At 41.0% G+C, this 21,543-nt stretch overlaps 1 protein-coding gene across 1 annotated transcript in view; it reads right to left on the minus strand.

The window, feature by feature from the left end:
* Positions 1–21,543, minus strand: part of LOC139713503 (disks large homolog 4-like) — a 236,241-nt gene that overhangs the window by 57,372 nt on the left and 157,326 nt on the right. Inside the window, exon 5 of the mRNA XM_071625229.1 lies at positions 7,988–8,125. Within this exon, the coding sequence (XP_071481330.1) occupies positions 7,988–8,125 (138 nt within the window). The remainder of the gene's footprint in view (positions 1–7,987; positions 8,126–21,543) is intronic.

Genomic DNA, 21,543 nt, shown 5'->3' on the forward strand with positions numbered 1-21,543 from the left:
CATATAATATGTCCTCTGAAAATTGGAACAGGCTTTTTTTTGAAGGGGGGAACAAACAATGGGCAATCAATAATTTGCAGTTTAATTGGCAGTAACGACTCCAGGGATGCCTGTGGTATCGCGTCGGAGCCCGTCAGCATCTTCCACAGACTGCTACTTGTGACGGAGCAAAAGAGAAAAATCAATAACACCACCGCGCGTATTAATACATCGGCCATCATACTTCCAATGCAGGCTGGTAAATACGAGATGAGAAGGTATCGCAATTATGAAGTTGCACAACCGTTAAAAAGACAGCCTATTGGTTCTTCAGTGTTTCCTCTCTTTTTTTTCTTCCAACCGTAAAGAAAAAAGAAGCATTCTAGGCTGACAAGTTGGCCTGCCTGGAACAAGCACGACTGAATAGCGCCATCACAATGAACGTCTCCATTAAATATTGATGCTCTCTCTCTCCGAGGAGGCAACCTGTTACCATGGCAACATCAAAGAGGACCAGTTCACTTGCAGGTATTGGGGTGCAAAATGGAGAGGAAAAAAATGGAGGTTTCGGGTCTTTATAGTGTAGCAAAGCACAACACAAATATACACCAAAGACATCTTATGGTAATTAGTTTATTACTCTCAAAGTGTCTCCAAAATATTTCATGACAGCTTAAATTCTTAAAGCCAAAATATGGTTCTCAGCAATGCTCCAAAAAAAATAAAGAACACAAAACAACTGTTTTCAGCATAAATCTTTCATTACTGATTATAAACATTTCACTTTTTCATTACACACCCAATTAAACCTAACTGGAACTTAATAGACTTAACACATATTGAAGGCAAATCAATTTTTTTAGCATTTGTTGAGCTTTAATTGAAACTTCATTTCCACATTTTCCAGAGATCTGTGGATTGGCTCTCCAATAAAAATGTCATTTCCACTTAAAATCTACCACCCTGATGGCAAGCTTTTTAGATATGACAGCTGCTTTGACTCTTACCGCACAAAGTTCACTGTCTATTGTGAATCAAGCTCTCGCGCTGAACCTATCAAGAAAAGCAGTCATGTGGTTGTAAATTGCATTCTAATGTAATCTGATCCCAGCTAATCTGATCTAATCTAATCTGGTATAATTCCATCTATTCTGGACAATTAGGAAGTTTTCACAGCAATGAATATTTTCTGTAGTCAATCCCCACATGCTTTTATGATGTGCAAGTATTTTGTTAGCAATTTGTGATGGTGCGTCTGATATGTTGACAGTTGCTGAAATCAAGACTATGCTTTGCTTCATCTGGCGGGCAAAGTGTAAAAATCGAAGTAAGAGATTTAAAAAAAAAAACAACACTCTTACCTGAACAAGCATATCATAATCTAACTGCAACTGATAGTGAGGCTTTTGCAATATGTACTATGGGATTTGTAATGAATTACAACCACAAATCTTACAAAATACATGGTCCTAGTTTCCTTGTGCTGCCCCAATTGCCATGGCAAAAGCCTGCCCCCCCCCCCCTCCCCAAACAAGAATGGGTCAACCACATAGCAATGTGGAAAATGACTGCAATGCATAAGACTGGGTAGACACTTAGATGAAGGAAGGGTGTTAAACGTCAGAAGAAGATGAAGGGGGGGGGGGGGGAAATATGGAGCCAGGCTATAGCACATTATTCTGAATGCACGTTACAACTTGTATGACTGGCAATCAATCACCACAGGGTTTTTTTCTCTTCTTTACGACAGATACGATCACAGCATGACTACATTATAGTGGCTAAGACAAAGCAGACTTCTGCCTGATTCAAAAGGATTCAAATCCACGTAATATCATGGCACAGACACACAAGGAATGTTTTTCGCACACCTTCATTACCTTTCAATAAAAGTTTCAGGCTTAAATCTAGCACACACACCTCACGATGTTGTTCTGATCATTCTGAGATGTTAAACTGCTGGAGGACTCAACGGTTATGAAGAAAATAACTTAAAAGACAGACAGAGAGAGAGAGAGAGAGCAATTCTTGCTTGGCTTGGCAGTCAACTCTCTTTTTCATCCCACATGAGGGGGAAAAAAAACCCCACACAAAATTTAAGCCAAATCGCCATGGTAACGAGAAACCATAAAAAGTGTTCTTGGACTTGTCACTCTGGATGATCCTTCATCACTCAAAACCAAGTAAACCTACCGTCCCAAGCAAATTTTGATTGAGGAGCTAACTGAGATCAACATGAAGAGGTACTCTTTGTCACTGTATGCACTCTGTTTCCGAGAAGCATCAATTTTTACAGACTAAGGAAGAAAGGAGAATAAACGAAGAAAGAATAAAGACAATTCAAAAAGACAAAAATGCTTTGTGAGACTCAGAAAAGAAAAAGAGGAGTGCTTCGAGTGAAAGATCTGGAGATTGTAATATGAGTTTATAGAGAGCTAGAGAAAAATAAAACACTCTGAATGAATGTAACAAAAGCATACAGAGTGAAGAAGAGAGAATGTGTGTATGTGTGTGTGTGTGTGTGTGTGTGAAAGAGTAAAAAGAATGCACAAGGCACTGATCATGGGAACAGAGGAGTTAGCACGGATGGCTAAAAATATAACTATGAGAGAGTACCAAAAATATGATGTCATGCAAATAACTTTAAGGAGCACTAGGAAAAAGTGATGTTCAATGACAACAGCCTACCTTGTGACATCAACAAAATTACTAATCACAATCATTGACACGGATACCCCACCCCTAACTCATCCTCACTCTACTTCTCAAAACAAGAAATTGGAAAGATTAATAGATAATCAGCATTCCTGGCTGAAAGACTGGACAACAGGGAAGGACAGGAGACGGGACGAACACACGGTACCTTTCGCCTTGGACAGAGCAGCGCCGAGGAGACGTTAACGAACACATGCATCCCGGCGAGGAGATGCGGGATTCCCGTCACCCACGACGACGCTCCTCTGGCTCGTTCATCCTCCTCCTGTCTACGTGTTACCTACCCTACAATTCCTGCACAGTCTCTCTCAGAGTGAGTGCAAGTTGATGTGTTGCTCTCCGTGTATGAGTGTGTGTGTGATATCTGTGTGTGTGCTTAGGTGGTTTGTGTGTGTGTATCTGTGTATGTGTGCGATCCTTCATATATACATCTGTGCAAGAGCTTCCACTTATGATATTGTGTGTGTGTGCGTGTGTGTGTGTGTGGCTATGCTGCGCACGAGTGTGTGTGGTGTAGGAGTTTGGGAGAGGGTGTGTGGAGTTCTCCCACGACACAGAAAGCCCGCTCTCTCGTATCCGCGGGAGACAACAGACCAGCGAAGCAGCCCTCGCCGGGGAGAGCGATAGCGGGCGACGAGAATGAATTGGTGAAACAGGTGGTTGCTTTGTGAGAAATTAGATTGGATAGGGAGCTTTTCGGGGTAAAAACAAACGGCAAGCAAAGAAGAGTAGCGAGAAAGAGAAAAACACGGACAGAGAGAGAGAAAGAGTGAGAGGGAGAGAGAGGGAGATGCTCCAGTGCATAGCATTTTCCTCGTTTTGTTGTTCTTAGAATTCTTCTCCCCCCCCCCCTCAAAGCGGCAACATCTTGTTACGGCTCGCTTTCGCGGATAACTGGAGGAGGAGATAGGTGGAAAAGTGGGAGAAGTGAGCACCGTTGCCGTGCGGTATGCTAATGATGTTTGGCAGAGGCCCTCTCTCAACAGGGGTGGGTAAGGCCTTTGTGGCTTACTTTACAGCAATGGTGCACACTGTAATATGGGACGACATGGGTATGATTCCCCGTTTCCGGGCGGGGCATGGGCGGGGCACGGGGGGGGGGGGGGGGGGGAGGGGGAGACATGGTGGTATCATTACCCCTTTGAAGTTACCACCTCCACATCTCATTGCTCATTGCATATCATACTAGATCTAGCCTCTGGCAGTGACTGGATTTATGAAGATAAAACAATGTGACACTGACAGTTGGCTTCAACATCTTAGGCGCATCTTTTTGGTCTAAAAATCGATGCAAATGCACTTCAAAAAAGCACTACCTACAGTTCATCTTCAGGATTTCTGGCAAAGCAGCAACAATGACACTGAAACCATGGCTAGGACAGAAGTTTTATCATGAAATACACAAGAAATGTGGTTAATATGATGTCCTTACAGACAGCTTCTGTACACCAAGTGACCATTATCATTTGAACTCTATTGTGATGTAAAGTAGGGACTTCTACAAAATAAACGCCATACAAACTTCATATCTTAGTTAGACAAGAACTCTCTCTGGAAAGGCATTGTACTGTCAATGGGTAAGAGGCGACAACATTTCCATTCCACGTGGGTGACGTCATCAACCAAGTACTTATGATATGCACGCCATCGCAGCAACTCACACAATGCATACTGCAACAAACTTGTGATGATGACATAGTTCAATTTCCAAATATTCCTTGACTCCTGCAATATGTTTTTAAAAAAATTGCTTATTCACGAAAATATGGTATGCCATTTGTGTGTGCCTGTATGTATGTGTATTTTGTATGTGCACAAGTGAGCTCAGTGTGATTAATAAATGGACAGTCCCACATGTGTGTTGTGTATTCCCGCTAGATTCTTCCCACTCCTACTTGTGTGTTCAACCGCCGAGACGAGACGAGACTGTGGGACTCTTGCTTTTGACGGTCACGCAACCTGTTGACGTCCTCTCAGAAGGGCGCAGGAGCGAGGCGAATCAACTCTTCCCAGCACCCCGTAAAACACAAGACGACACCCTATCCCATCCCCTCTCCACCTCCCAACAGGGGAAGGGACGAGAAAGAGAAGATGCCTTCTTTTGATTGGTTTCTGTTGTTGTACGCTTTTCTCTCTCTTAAAGACGACCCCCCCCCCCCAACCCCTGGGGGCCCCCACAGTAACTCGACCAAAATGCAATCAAAAGGTGCACTGGGAGTTTAAATTTCTTTTCTGCAGCAATGGGGGGGGGGGGTTTCTTCTGACATTTAGGTGGAGAAGCAAAGTCAGGCTTCCAGTATAGAGGCACACAAATTCTTGCACTTGGCACAAACCACATATATTTGTTCTTTTTTTGGGGGGGGGGGGGGAGGAGGGGATTGTTATTGTTGTTGCCTTTTATTGGTGAATTACTTAATTCAGAATTTCTCATATTAAACCCACTTGCCTTTGAGATAATATTTAAGAATAACAATGAACACATACATTGAAGTATTTTGATTTGGTTAAAGTTGAGGTAAATGCAATTTTATTTCCCTTTGACAGACTCTACCCATATATTATGTGCAATATGGTATGATACGAGAGGACAAAATGTGGGAGCAGGTGTATACATGCATGTGAGAGTATTTATATGCATATTCTTTTATATAAGCTTGTGTATACATGTGTGTGTACGCATATTTGGTGTGTGTGTGTGTGTGTGTGTGAGTGTGTGTGCTAGTATTCATGAGTGCAAGTTGGTGAGGTCTTTATAGTTCGAACAAATGTATTTATTTATAAATTTTCAACATTGAGAAGCTCATGTGCACTCATGTAAACTCATGAACAATTCAACCTCTGATTGCCATGCATGATTTGAATGAAGACCATTCTATCTCTCTTTCCATCTATCTATCTATCTATCTCTCTATCTTTCTAGCTATCTATATCTATCTATCTATCTATCTCTCTTTCTATCTATCTATCTATCTAGATCTTGTTATCGATCTATCTTTCTATCTATCTATCTCTCTATTGATCTTTCTATCTATCTATCTCTTTATATCTATCCATCTATCTTTTTATCTATATATCTACATCCATATATATCTATCAATCTATCAATCTACCTATCTATCTATCTATCTATTCATCGGTCTATCTATCTATAGAGCAGAGAGAGAAAAAAAAAGAAGAGTAGATGAATGTGTGCTGCTGTTCCTGAAAACTTGTTATAATTTCCACAGAAGATGCTGATTGATGGTTTCATTAAATCCTGAACAGCTCAAACACATCTCTCTTCCCGATAAACTGGCGACAGGTGCCGTACCACTACTGAGTACCACATCAAACACACCAGTTGTATGATTCTATCGTACTTGCGTCTTTCTAGATCCAAACATCGACAGCTGAGAAGCAGAAAGGCGCTATTGTGCTTTCAGATTTGAGCATAAATGAAAACAAAACAATCAATTTTGTGCCTTCATATTTGAGCATGAATAAAAATGAAACAATCAATTTTCATGTCATAAAGAGCTTATTTCAATCAAAAGTGGGTAGATTTATAGGTATTGTTCCAGATATTAGATAAAAAGCACCCTTTTGGTTTTGATTTGAATATCATTTTACTGAAAATGGAAATTATTTATTAAAATGGACACCATAATGTAGAGGAGATCGAGCTCTACAATGTATTACTAATAATTCAATTCTTTTGAAAATGCGATAATGCCCTTCTGGTTCTCAGGCCTTGGGAACCTAGAAGTTACTCAATTTGCAGTCTCTTCTAACCCTAAGCTCTATATCTACGAATACCACTACAACCCTACTTTTCTTTCCAGATTAACCTAGCCCCCACCCCCCCCCATCCCTCCCCCCCCCCCCCCCCCCCCCCCAAAAAAAAAAAAAATGCATCAATTGCTTTCTAGGACATTGAGATCAGTCCCATCTCATAAGAAAAGGTGTTGTCCAGAGAGGTGCCCAGGCCAGGCTGATTTCACCAGTGTGAATGGGGCCATTGAATGCCTTACAAAAGTCTCCAGTGGAACATTCCTGGGGCAATGTTTCACTAGCTGCCAATCAAAATGGACCATTCTCATCAAAACTATACTGTGAGACAGTTGCACTTAATGTTACGAGTGTGAATGTGGATACTCCTTACGGCAGTTCTCAAATGGAAAATTCCCTGACGTTGAATCATTCCGACAATCACAGCAGAGAGCTCTCATCAACAGAATACGATGTAAAAGCTCTGCTGATCTCTTAAGTGTGAATGGGGTCATTCGGCTCCCCTCAGAAGAGAATATCCTCAGGAACTTTGACAGGGTGCTCCAGACAAGAAGGGTAGTGTCAAAGTCACTCTTCCCCCCTACCATGATTTGATTAAATCGGTTTCTCCCCTAGTCTTTCATTACTAGAAGAGCAATGAAGCAAAATGCCAACTGAGCAGTTCCAAGAAAAAGAGGAACACAACTTTCCCCTACCCCCCCCCCCCAGCCAAAAATAAACCAAATCTGAAAAAACAAAACAAAACAAAGCTCGAAACATATAATAATGTCACGATCAGCTTTTACCATCTCCAGCACAGAAACAATAAGTTTTTCGGCAGCCAGGGAATTCAAATTCTCTTATCATCATTTTCATTTCTCCCCCCCTTTTTTTTTAAACAACCTCCTCAAGATTATAATATGTCTCCTATTTCATCAATATTCATGTACATACATACATACATACACACACACACACACACACACACACACACACACACACACACTGAGTATATTAAGTCTCTCTTTCATGTATTTGTATATACATATATGTTAAAGATTCCACTGAATGCAAATGTGTTTTTTTTTTCTACATGATTCAGATCAGCATCACACACATTTGCCAATCACAAATGAGGATGACATCTAAGAATTTCTTCCTTTAACCTTATAAATAAAACTTTACCATACTGTAGGAAACAACAATAAAAAAATATATACATAAATAAATAAATAAATAAATCTGAAAAAAAAACAGAACAGAATCAGGAAAACATCTTTAAAAAAAAGATAATCCAACAAAAGCTGGAGAGACAAAAAAAAAAGATAAAATTTCCCTTGACTTCTCTTGGTTTGGGCGAGAAGGAAGGTGGGGTTTATTCCCTCCCCCCCCCCCAAAAAAAAAGAGAGAAGTTGCACTTCTTATTGGTGTATGTGACATAAGAAAGGGAAGACCACCGATCTATTTACTATTTAAATAACACTTAGGTAAAATGTCATTCTCAATGTTTCACTCTTTCCCTCAAATCAGTTCCTAAGGTTCTTACCTCTGCTGGTGAGACAGTGGATTGTGCTGCGTATGTCTGTATATTTTCCTTTGGTTGCTCTACATGGGACCCTACCACTGGAACAAGGCGGGGGTTGCCATCTGTTGGAGGGGCAGAGTCATCTGGATAATGGTATTGCTGCAAAGGTAGAAAAAAAAAGTAGAAAAAGAACATGGAGTTTACATCAGAGGTAATCCAAGCACAAACTGTTGTATTTAGGATTGCAAAGTAGAACAGGATGATGATTATGTACTCTGCTATAAAACAAGAATCTTAAAACTGCCAGAAGAAATAACAATAAAATAGTTTAAAAGCATACAATGGATTTGTGATGGCAAAGAAAAGAAAAAATAATACATCACATGATTGGCCAACTTTCGTTCTTTAAAGGCAAGTTATATCATGATCATTTTGCACGCTACAGATGAAAAACCAAGTACAATGTACATGGACACTGGAATCACTGTAAAAAAGCTATTGGTCTATGGTACCAAGACTGAACCGTAATTATCACACACACACACACAAACACACTCACTTTTTTTTTGTATCTCAGTAATCTTTATTTGATGTCTATAATTTCACATGACAAAAACATTCATCTTGAATATATAAACACAATATACAATCAGCAATGTTCAATCAACTAAGAAAAAAAAATGAACAAACACATACACATACACACAAACAATATAAAAAAAACCAACAACATCCAAAACATGAACAGGTCAATTTCAGACATGTTACATATTATAGAAGACCACGATCAAGAAGTGTGAAGGAGACCTCTTTAAGTAATGAACAAGAGACCCGCGGGTCTAGCGCTCACCTGAGTATCGCAAGTTCACCTTTCACGCAGTCACTAATCTAAATTAAAATTTGACCAGGCATTCTCAAGTAGAAGATGAAAATGTACAATAAGGGCCCAATTTTTTTAAGATTCCTTAATTTGGGGAGATTGGGGCCCCCTGGGGCCCTCTGGGTGGGCATGGTGCCCATTTTGATAAATTGAGATCCTGACCCCCTAGGGATGCTACCTGCCAAGTTTGACAAAAATCCATCATGAGGTTTTCAGGAAGAAGATGAAAATGTACAATTCAGGCCCCCATTTGGACCCTTCCAACCACCCCCCCCCCCCTACCCAAGAGGGGCACCCCTGGATCTCCTATGAACAAACTTGAAACTACAGTCATTAATGTACTCACTCATGATATTATCTCAGCTCTATAACTTCTGATTCTAGAGATTTATAAAGATTCCTTCATTTGGGGGGTTTGGGACCCCTGGGGGCCCCCTGGGTTGGGCATGGTGCCCATTTTAACAAATTGAGATCCTAACCCCCTAGGGATGCTACCTGCCAAGTTTGGTGAAAATGGGTCATGGGGTTTTCAAGAAGAAGATAAAAATGTACAATTTAGGCCCCATTAGGACCCCTCCTCACCCCCTCCCCTGGGTCCCAAGGGGGGCACCCCTGCTTCTGCCATGAACAAACTTGAAACTACAGTCATCAATGTACTAACTCATAGTATTAACTTAGCTTTATCACTTCTGGTTCTAGAGAAGAAGATTTTTGCAGATTCCTTAATTTTGGGGGGTTTGGGCCCCCTGGGGGCCCCCTAGGTGGGGCATGGTGCCCATTTTAACAAATTGAGTTCCTAACCCCCTAGGGATGCTACCTGCCAAGTTTGGTGAAAATGGGTCATGGGGTTCTCAAGAAGAAGATGAAAATGTACAATTTAGGCCCCATTAGAACCCTTCCCCACCCCCCTCCCCTGGGTCCCAAGGGGGGCACCCCTGATTCTGCCATGAACAAACTTGAAACTACAGTCATCAATGTACTAACTCATAGTATTAACTTAGCTCTATCACTTCTGGTTCTAGAGAAGAAGATTTTTACAGATTCCTTAATTTTGGGGGGTTTGGGCCCCCCTGGGGGCCCCCTGGGTGGGGCATGGTGCCCATTTTAACAAATTGAGTTCCTAACCCCCTAGGGATGCTACCTGCCAAGTTTGATGAAAATCGGTCTTGGGGTTTTCAAGAAGAAGATGAAAATGTAAAAAGTTTACGCACGACGCACGACGGACGACGCACGACGGACGACGGACGACGGACGACGGACGACGGACGACGCACGACGCACGACGGACGCCGGACGAAGGGCGATCGCAATAGCTCACTTGAGCCTTTGGCTCAGGTGAGCTAATAAATCCGAATTGGGAACAGAGAGCTCTATTTTGCTACAAATGTGTTCGTGACCTGTGCAAAGTGCAAGACTGCTGAGGTAAGCAACAATTCACACCACAGGTTCCTTCGTCAAACAAGCGTCACATCGGATGACACTCCCGAGTTACCTTGGAGACGCTGCGTCTTTACGGGATCGCATCGTGAGCAAGTTTTTGAGAGTATGGCGAAATGAGACACAGCGTAAACACCCCTGAAAAGGACGGCCTGCTTGTCAAACGGGTGACTAGTAGGATTAAATGCGGAGTAATGATCACCAAGGCGGGAAATTGGATCCTACCTGCCCCGTGGACGGGGAATCGGGTGGGTCCGTAAACTGGTTTTCAACACACAAACCTAACTCCATCCATCTCAGAGACAGCTTGTGAGAAGAAAGCCTCTCACTCCTAACTGGATATGGCCTGATCAGAGAAAGCAAAGTGAGCCCTCTCTTGGCAGATACATTATAGTTCTGTGCACTCGGCAGAAAAAGAATCGCATGCATGTATGCAAGTGGTGGAGGAGTGGAATTGAAAAGAACTGCTAACTGGCCTGTCATGACTACACTGATAAAACATATTGCTCAAAACTAGATATTTCGAGAATTATACAGCTCTCCCATTAGATGTGTTTCCATCTACTTGATATCTTGACTCAACTTGATTTGTGAAAAAACGATAATCTACAATTCTTTATTATTTATTCTTTTTTAGTGGGGGAGGGGAGACAAATGTGTTAAATGCTACTTGATTGACTATGAGTATGGTTAGTGCATTTCAACATTATAGACAAAGTAGCCAACCATAGAGCATTTGTAATATAATTTAAAGGAAGCATTTGGAACAGCTGATACTATTCCAGATATAACATTGTCTTAGCCTTTTTGTGAATTGCGCTCATTTCTATCTCTAACCTAATGTTGTGGCACTTTCTCTTTGTGAAACAGCATGTGGTCCAAATCACCAACGGATCCATACTATCTTTATTTTCCTTTTGTAATGACAGATTCGTTCAGTACGAACACACACTGACGGGAATAATGAGGTGAAATTTCATTCCGCTCGTATCCAACCGAAACACTGAAACTGAAATGACTTTTGTCATCACCTTCCAATTAATTTCCAACGTGGTCCCCACTTCGGCCAGTGTTTCCCATGCTTTCAAAGCCACGTCACCATATTTCCAAAGTAACTGTTTCTTGTCACTAGATATCCGGCTAATAATGGAATAAAATGGAAAAGACAGCTTTGAAAAGACCAGCCAGATGTTGGATGAAATATCCAATGATAGAGATTCTCTCCAAAAAAAAAAAGAAAAGAAAAGCAAAGAAAAATGTCTTAGAGAAGCCTCACAGAACCACGAGCGGTAGTGCTTAGGAAGAATTTACCCTAAGTGCATTCACATTGGAATACTGTAAAACACAATATTTTCGCGGCGTGAAATTTTTGCGAATTGGCATCGCAGGCAATTTTTGCAAATTGTCACCAATGGCCATTTTCGTGGCATGAAATTTTTGTGAGTTGCCTCTAACAACCTATGCATGTAGTGTAGACAAGAACTTTCACATGCATTTTAATTTCGCGAATCTTGGCCCTCGCAAAATTTGTGAAATTAAAATGCATGCGAACATTCCTCTTTCTATAGTAACTGTGGTATCATTTACCATCGTAAATTTACTTGGTACTGTTTCTCATTCACAAAATACCATGTAGCATTTCTGCTTGGAAAGAACACCTACCTCAGGTAAGCACTGCACATCCTATATCTCCTCTGGGAAGATGACAAGAAGTGTGTCGGGTTAAGCGAGAAATACACCATTTTACTATCGGTGGTATTTCATGCACGATTCACACTCGAATCACCTGCATATTTTGCCCCAGGGCTAGAATGTCAATCCTAAATACCGTGCAGTATTTTGTGATGCATTTCGTGAAGTATTTCATGGTGTATTTGCATTCACATTACAATTTCCCACGCAAAATATGGTGATATTTCAACGTAAATATGAATGCACCTCGTGTACAAATCACGTGAATCCATTCACCTTTCAGTGAATGACATGCCTACACATACCAACACTGATGGCATGTCTGGCTGTGAATATGGAAACAGTCAAGCACCTGATGCCAATGGCTAATGCTTCATATTCCTTCTTCTTTCTTTTTTTTTCTGGAGACTTGGAACACTGATGATGCACAAGTATTGTTTCTGAAATTTCGAAAATGGAAAAAAAAATACCACCAAAGATTTACAAACAAGCAAATAAAAAACACTCTTATTCAATGCATGATACAGATATTCAATTGTGACATGATGTGATTCAAGAAACAAGAAAGCGTACATCACAAATCCTCTTGCCGTGCTTCTTCAAATCAAAGGGAAACAGTTATAATTCAACTGAACATTATCTAGATGGCCAAGTTTTTAAATTTTCACTTTGGGACCTTTCAGTTCCATTTCATATCAAATCATCTGATAAGAGGAAAGAGTCCATCTTTGCTTGACATCAAACGATTGCAGCACGGGGCCATCTCCGTAATTAGTTGGACGACTGGAATCACCCGGACCGTATCGACGGACGGGAACCGCTATGCTCCAGATGTGTACGGAAGAATGACGGTATTGACATAGCCGCGGGCCTGTTAATTGACAATTGTGTCAACAGAGTTTTTGAGGTGCCGCCTCAGCCACTGACGTAATGGTCAGCATTCCGCTCTCCGGCTAGATCGACCAGGCAACCATGTGGGACAGAGCGATCGCAGACTATAACTAATGCTTACTTTTCAAGCAAAGTTCTTGAAGTATCGCTGTAGTACTATTGCTGCCAAACAACAGAAAGTAACTTTGCAATCTTCGTTCATTTCATGGACTAAGGCTTCCCTTGGCAACCGTGAAGAATGTTCCAGAGTGGAAAATTCCTATGCCTGGACGGGTGAAATACGATTCATGGGTAATAGCTCATTTAACTGCAAGAATAACTTATAGAGGAACATGGAATACCCCTTAAGATACAATGCTGTGACATAAGGTCAAGATCTACCAGTACCTATTTCTGGACTTGAATGAGAACAGAATGAGCCAGGTTTCCATGGCAACAAGAATGTTATAAAGTCTTTCCAAATCTCATTTTAGGGCTGTGGTTGTAAATGGGTTAACTGTCACAGAATGTAATCCTGCCTTGTGTCTGTGGGGTGCAAAAGCCCAGCAGTGGAAAGATGAACAATACTGTTCCACATACGATGAGGGGAAGTGTGACATCCCATCCCCATTATTAATTACAATTATGACAATACCAAACAATGCAGAGAAGCAGGACGAGGAAGAAGGCAAGAAAGGGAAACAGGAGGAGAAAGATGACAAGACATGGAGGATGGGAAGAAAACAAAGTGGAAGACATGAGAAAGGAAGAAATAAAATATATATAGAAAAAAATAGTGAATATGACAAGGAAGATATTGAAATGGAAGAGAAAGATCAAAAAAAGAAGATGAAAAAGATGAAGGAAAGGGAGAAGAAAAAGAAGAAGAAGAAGAAGAAGAAGGAGGAGGAGAAGAAGAAGAAGAAGAAGAAGAAGAAGACGAAGAAGAAGAAGAAGAAGAAGAAGAAGAAGAAGAAGAAGAAGAAGAAGAAGAAGAAGAAGAAGAAGGAGAAGAAGATGAAGAAGATGAAGAAGGAAGACAAGGGAAGAAGCTTGATACTGCTCTGACATTTCAACTTATGCATGCTGCAAACCCTTCCGGCTGATATCAAAACCTGTGAATCATTTGATCCATCTCCTTTGTCTTGAAGTGCCCGTGTTACCAAGGGGGTACAACATCATCAGAATGCCCGTCTCCATGAAGTGATATGTCAGAGGTATATTTTGTACACTCTGCGAGGCATTTCTCAGGGACTGGCATCCTACTCAAATATGAAGATGACCCAGAAGATGTCGGATGAAGATGGATGGGACCGGAGCGCAAGATGAGTTGTCCTCCAATCGCCAGGGAGACGGGAGGAATGGGAAAGGGGGGTAGGGGAGTTAAGCCAAAGGGTGGAGGGGAGCAGGGGTGGGAAAAGTAATGACAGGCAGCCATCACCACGGTTACGAGTCAATTCACAATGTGGAAAGTGTAATGGGAGCTTCAAGCTCATCTCAGGGAGAAAGACGGACAGAAGAAAGAATGAGGTAACGACATCTCCCTTGAATTCGCAAGCTGGCAGAAATATCTGCCTTCACGCCAATACAGGGTATCTTCCCTACAAAATAAATCAAGCAGGATCACGTATTCCGACCCCGGAGCATAGAGTGAAAAAGATGAGACATAGACCAACAGGTATGGAGGAAATATACCTCAATGATACACAATATGCATGATAACCTTGTTGATACACCATACACCATGATGAATACATAAGGAGTACAAACAGTAGAGATGACTAAATAATGGCCTCACAAATTGAGCCCATGAGATTTCACCTCAGGGCGAAGAGTTGTTTCAAATGAAATTGGTTAAATGCAAAAGACAATTACCAAAATGTCAGAATGCTTGAAATATCTCTGACTCATCCAACAGGGCCTGCTACTCAGGTATGGTAGGAGTGCCATGAATAAGACAGGAATAATATTTGAACCATGGGTTTCAACTTTCCACAACCATTCACTGATTTCTCGCTACTGATTCAATGCATAAACCTCTGTGGAGCACCTTGCCCTTTTAAAATAGGAGAATTAGAGGTGATGTCATCCACAGAAGGGGCCACAAAAAGAAGAAAAAAAAAACCTCACGATGAAATGATTCCAAAAGCATGAAAAAAAAAATGATGTGGAAAAAAGTACCTGCAGAACAGGGGATGGAGAGAAGAGGAAAGGAAAGGAGGAGAAAAGAGAGGAGAGAGAAGGGAGGGTGAAAGTAAGGGGTAGATGGTGGGGGAGGGGGGCTGCAATTCAGCGGAATTGAATAAATGGCCAGTGTGTGGTCAATTTGTTGAGAACACACCGCTTGGATGACACATCATGTGTCACGCCGATTCAGATTTCAGTTTTTCCAATCCCTGCAATTTATGTCAAACCCTTTTCGCATGCTGTTTTTTTTTTTCCTTCTCACCTTTGTTTTCAACGTACATTTTTTTTCTTTTTTTTAATCATGCAATGGCGACCTACCTGAGGGCAATTAATCCACCTGGTTGCAGGTGTTGTCACCATGGGTGAGCTTGTTTCACCCCTAGTATCATCTGCTCCCCCGTTTAGAGCTCTGGGGAGATGCTATGATGATTGGTATGAAGATGCCCTCTATAGCGGCTCTAGCCTACATGTAGAAGCAGAAGTAGGGGCAGTAGTAGGCAGTGGTGGTGGTGTGTGGGTATGGTAATGTGACGCAGGTGGTAAGCTATTAACTGTCATGTGATAATGGGTCGGATGATGGTGGTACTTACATCATTTGAGAGAGATGGAGAGAGAGAGACAGAGACAGAGAGAGAGAGAGAGATTGAGAAAGCCAGGGAAAGAGATGGAAAGCGTGAAAAGATGCATGTTATTGTCGCAGTGGAAAAGGCATGATGAGTAATGGTTGAGGTGAATATTAGCGATGGCTAGGGTTGAGGAGTATTCAGGCTGGGGTGGCGAGAACCTTTTTCCCACTTTGTGCAATAGAGGGCACGTAAAGAGTCCATGTATGATATAGATGGCATAGATAGTACCAAGAGTTCTATCAACTTGTTAATGGGTTGAAATTATGCTTAAAAACCAATAATGAACCCCCCCCCCCCCCATGGGACTGAATAATTAGTTGCCATGATGGTGATTAATGATGAGCAAGTCAAGGTAATGGTCGATCGGTTATGTTCACGAAGACTCGTAGTTAAGCACCATGTGGACACAAAACTCAACGAACTTAAAGGGGCAGGTTTTCTAACCATGTGGACACAAAACTCAACGAACTTAAAGGGGCAGGTTTTCTAACCTCTAGGTCAAGCTTCGTTGTGTGGACACACGTCGAAGTTAGGGGGCAAAAGCTTAACCTTGAGGTTAGGGCTTGTCGTTTGAACGTAACTGATGATAATGATGATGATGATGATGATGATGATGATAATAATAATATTGATGGAGAGGACGAAATATAATAGTGATAATTATAATGATGACGAGGTGGAGGTAGAGGAGAAGGAGGAGGAGGAGAAAGATGATGGTGAAGATGATAGTGATGATGATGATAATGGCATCGGTCATAATGTTGATGATTCCAAAATTTTGATACCACTGATAGTAATTGACTCGACAACTTCACACTCATGTAATGTCGTCACCAATACTATAATAAAGCTCCCTCACCCCCCCCCCCCCACACACACACATAAAAAAATGCCATGCCACCTGTTATGCTATGGGCTTTCTCATTACATGCTCTGAACCAAAAGGATAAAACGACAAGGGCCATACCTGATGATAAGTTCATGACATTTGGGAATATGCTGCTAGACAAACCATCCAATCAGGCTCATATCACGAAATAATTGCCAGGCACATAGCTTTACCAGCCTTCCCCCAGCTCAAAAGATGACCGGCTTACATATAAATATATACGTACCCTTTCAAATACAGCCAAAGCAACATCCTGCCTTACAGAAATAACACACAACTGGTCATAAACCTCAAAACTAGCATTTGCCCTCTTGCCATCCTACTCCACTGAAAAATCCCATTCGATGATTTTGACACAGTGTGTTAAGCTGACTTTATTAATCACATTTTCAGACATTAACCTACCATATTCAGTATAAGTATATTTCGTATCACAGTGATTGACATTTATGTCCTGAATTTCTCATTTCCTTGTGTTTTTTAAAGAGAATTGCTGTTTTAAACTTTTAGTAAAGTTTCGCAACTAAAATACACAGACAATCAATCATGTGCCAGTCCAGTTGATGTCTGGATAATAAAGAGATTCAGAAAGTGATGGCCGGATATTCCACCGAAATTCAAAGACATATTATGTAAATTATCTTCCATATCATCCTGACGGAAAAATTAGTTTCTTAAAACAGAATTTAGCATTATAGGACATTGATTGGTATCCATCCTTCCCACAAGCCTACATTGTACATTGTCATACCACTTCACTCGTTCATACTACAATGCAGAGCAAAAAAAAAGAAAGAAATAGAAATAGAAACAAAACAAAAACAAAAACAAACTGAAAAATCTTCACTGATTTTATGCCTTGCTGGATATGTGGCATGTAGCATGTCACCAAAAATTACAATCAGATTTTTGCATTGATAACTTTAAATATCATTAAACTGTCTAATTGCTATATTAGGATCTAAAATTATAACATCTTACCTGCATAAAAAAACCCCACTCCATTCAATTTGGTTAAGTTCTCACAGAGAAATGTGGATCGTTGTAAAGCATGTCATGGGTCTGTTTCTTCCAAGTTTAGCACTCGGAAGATCTTGGAACTGCATATCAATGTGTGAACACAGTAGACAGAACTTGGAGGGAAGGGATTCCTGACATTGCTCTACAAAGGTCCTCATTTCTCTTTGACCACTGAAGCAAATTGGATGGAATTTTCTGTAACACGTGGGTAATAAGTTATAGTGTCATACCCTGAAATTATATTGGATTGATTCACTATATTTAAAGTTATTGTAGCGGAGGATCCCTTGTATTATTTCTTTTTTTTTTGGGGGGGGGGGGGCATACGGTATATGCAACTTGCTTAAATGACACTGCAGTCATTCAATTGCATTTTAGATCGCCTCCACCAGACTCGTGAATGCACAGACTAATTAGATACAGCCACTACGAATGCGGCCCGGCGCTATTTATCATGCGGGATTTGCCATTGAGGGAGGAAATCGATATCAAGACAAATTGCCTGAACATCCGATGAAACACAAGCTTTCATCACTCGTCTAAGTCTGGCTGTCTCGCATGCTCGTTGCGAAAACATTTGAGTCATGAAATCTATACGCCCCGGAACCCCACGCGACAAATTGTATTTCTGTATTTATTCATTCCCTACATCATCAACAGTTACCACATTTCCCCCCATTCAGATCATGATAATAAGCCAGTACTATAGTGAAAACAGCATGAGGTAGCAGAAGCAGCATTATAATACATATCATTGGCTGAGAACCAGAAGAGCTTAAATAGCACAATTTTTGGGGCGTACTATAGAGCTCCATCTCCTCTAAAGTGTGGTGTCAATTTAGAATTATTTCAGTTTTCAGCAAAATTTTAAACATTAACCCGTTGAGGACGGACTGATTTTGTTATAACGTGCATTTCCCATCTAGACACCTGCCCGAGTATACACGGGACTCGTTTTCATCAGGTTAAAACCACAAGGGTGCTGTTTTACCCAATATTTGGAACAATGCTTACAAATCTTCCCACTTTTGATTAAATAAACTGTTATTTCATGAGTATTGATTAGTTCGTTTTTATTTACGCTGAAATCTTAGAATGCCATAGCGCCCTTCTGCTTCTCAGCTGACGATATGTTGTATCCTACATTCATGGGTCATCTTGAATACTGGCTACATTCATATAGCATTCATACAATATTCCATTTGGGATGATTCATGAGGTATTTACACTGAAATAATCTGTGACCCCCAAATACCCCTTTTCACACTATATCCTGCAGAGATACCTTGTACAGTATGTGTATGTTCACATTATGTCCCATTCTACTCCACTGAATTCCTGCCGTTCACACTGACTACGTGTATCATCTTACAAATATGGCATCATCACACTTTCACATTATGTACCACATTGTGATTCTAAGATAAAAGCATGGCTAATTTTGCATCTTTCATTTCCTATGTTTCATGTTCTGTCTACTTCTTACGTACAACTACATAATGTATGTTATTCTCTTTATATGTCCCTCTGCGCCTCAGAATAGGCCACTAGATCGATGGTGCATCACAAATGCTATACTTATCATTATTATTACTCTGGCAAAGGTTGTTAGTTTGGGAACAAGAGTGATATCTCATCATGTATAACATCTTAAATCAATACAGCATTGGTTGTGCCTATCAAGGCAGATGAAAAGATCAAACCTGTACATAAACAGGAAAGAGCTTTTTTACTTAAGTTAAGAGCACCCTGGAGAATTAGAAGAATCAGAGTTTTAAATTTCTCACTCTAATCAGGTCAAAACTTGAGAAGAACAATGCACTGAAAGATAAAAATAGTAGATACAGGTACAAATATATGTACTGCCATTATGGACCTAGGACTAGGAGGGATCGTGTCCTACTAAGGCTGCGTTCATGCGAAACTAGAATTGCGTTTCTAAACACGTTTAGTCGCTAAACGTGTTTAGTTGCGTTGCGTTCATGCGATTTTTCCATTTAAACGCGTTTCAAAACGCCGATCTGAAACGCGGAAAATAGGGCGTTTTGAATCATGATTCAGCCAGAATCACGATCGCAGAAACCGCATGAACGCAACCGTGATTTCAATCATGATTCTATGACGTCATTGTGCGTTGTGCGCATGCGTGTCTCGAGGGGTATCCCACAGCTTCTTGCTCTGTTCGCGTGCTTGTGTACGTCTTATGAATCGTGTGTTTCGGTACCATACTTGCACTTATTTGTTTACATCAACGCCATACACCGATTCTATGCTAGTATCTAACGTTAGCTGTTTAATATGATAATACATGTAATTACTCTCCAATTGAGTTGATAAAAGTAATGCCTGCAGCGCTGTGTCTACCTAGGGAAACGATTGGAGAGACGAAGAATTAGGATTATCCCCTTCTGTGGGCAGAGCCTGAATGCCACACCTTAGTATCGGAAAGTATTCACTGAAATTAAAACGTAAAGGCCTATAATAACTGACTGATCAGTTGGCATAAGGAGGTCTGGCTCGAGTTGCAGAAACTGCGCAGTGCGCTGCGCAATGGCAAAGGATGAGCAGAGCCAGAATCAGCATTGCGAAAGCCCGCATGAACGCTCTTCCGCTGAGACCGTGATTTGAAACGCCGTTTTGAATCATGATTCATGTTTGTGATTCTGGCTACGAAATTCGCATGAACGCGGCCATAGGATAACAACCTGTGATTATTCTTCTTTCAGTCTTTTTCATTATGATGATGGATTAATCCCAATTCAACAGATAACATTATCGACTTGGAAAGGGGGGGAACCCAACATCAGGGACTTAATTAGCCCACTCTCATCACGGCAGGTCCAGATGATTAATTGAGTGCTTTTGTCCAGTTGATATGACCCTATAAGTCTCAAGGGGATCTTTGTCCACCTGCCATCATGGTCTAAAATTCATTACGAGCCCGGTTCTTCGATACAAGCGACGCATTCATCAAAATCATATTGTGCTCGGCCAGATTCACGCGGAGAGATATTGCTGACGTGGCACGACGAAAAATAAACTTTCGATGCAAAACGCAACCCCGAGGTGATCATCGCAATCGCTCTCATGTCCGTAAAAAAAAAAAAAAAAAAATTATCACTTCATGCATGAGAGCACACTATCTCTACGACTAGATCTGCATACCGGTTTTTGCGCTCAAGCATGCAAATAGAACTCATTTCAGGAGAAGGGTGAGTCTTCAAAAAAACTTTCCTGAAAGCCCAATCAAGCATCCAATCCACATCCCAGCTAACCCTTCTTCATCTCAAAAGCAATTCTCGCAGGTAATTCTCAAGTTTTCATTAAAAGAAGGTCATGATCGCTGTTGCCGCGGTGACAGGATGCAGCCGACATGAAAGTTTCAAATCAGGTAAAGCGGTGCTGGAATGACAGCACATTGCTGTCGTGAACTGTTGCGGACGCCTTTTAGAAATCCCACATCGCTACACCGGTCTGATATGAATATTCAATGGGGGATACACAACAAAGATTATTTTAAACATTCTGTGACAACGACAAGATATTTTTGATCTTGTCACAGGAGGAGTGTTCGGTTCACGATCAAAGTGGGTCACGAGCCTTTCCACACTTGCAGAATTTTAATCAACTGGACCTTTTCTTTTCCAGCTGTCATTTGTGGTATTGTTATGAATGCTCAGTGAAATTCAGACCACCCAACATTCCTACATTGTATCATAATTCATTGACGAGAAGAAGGCATAATGTATATTCTGTATAAAAGTCTATGCTGCATACACCCTTCTGCCTGTACAATTGGGAAGCAATTATTTGGAAAAAGATGGAGTGAAGTGTATTTGCAAGAACATGTCTTTATCAATGTTTCTGTTATCTATTTTTTTTTTAAGAAGACATGCACGAATGAAGCTTTTCCTACAATTCAATCTTCATGAAAACTCAGATATATCACATCACTGGTGTCAGGTGTTACACCATC

The sequence above is a fragment of the Diadema antillarum genome, unplaced genomic scaffold (assembly GCF_040938485.1).
Source record: "Diadema antillarum isolate AM-2024a unplaced genomic scaffold, OU_Dant_1.0 seq00001990_RagTag, whole genome shotgun sequence".
Taxonomy (NCBI): domain Eukaryota; kingdom Metazoa; phylum Echinodermata; class Echinoidea; order Diadematoida; family Diadematidae; genus Diadema; species Diadema antillarum.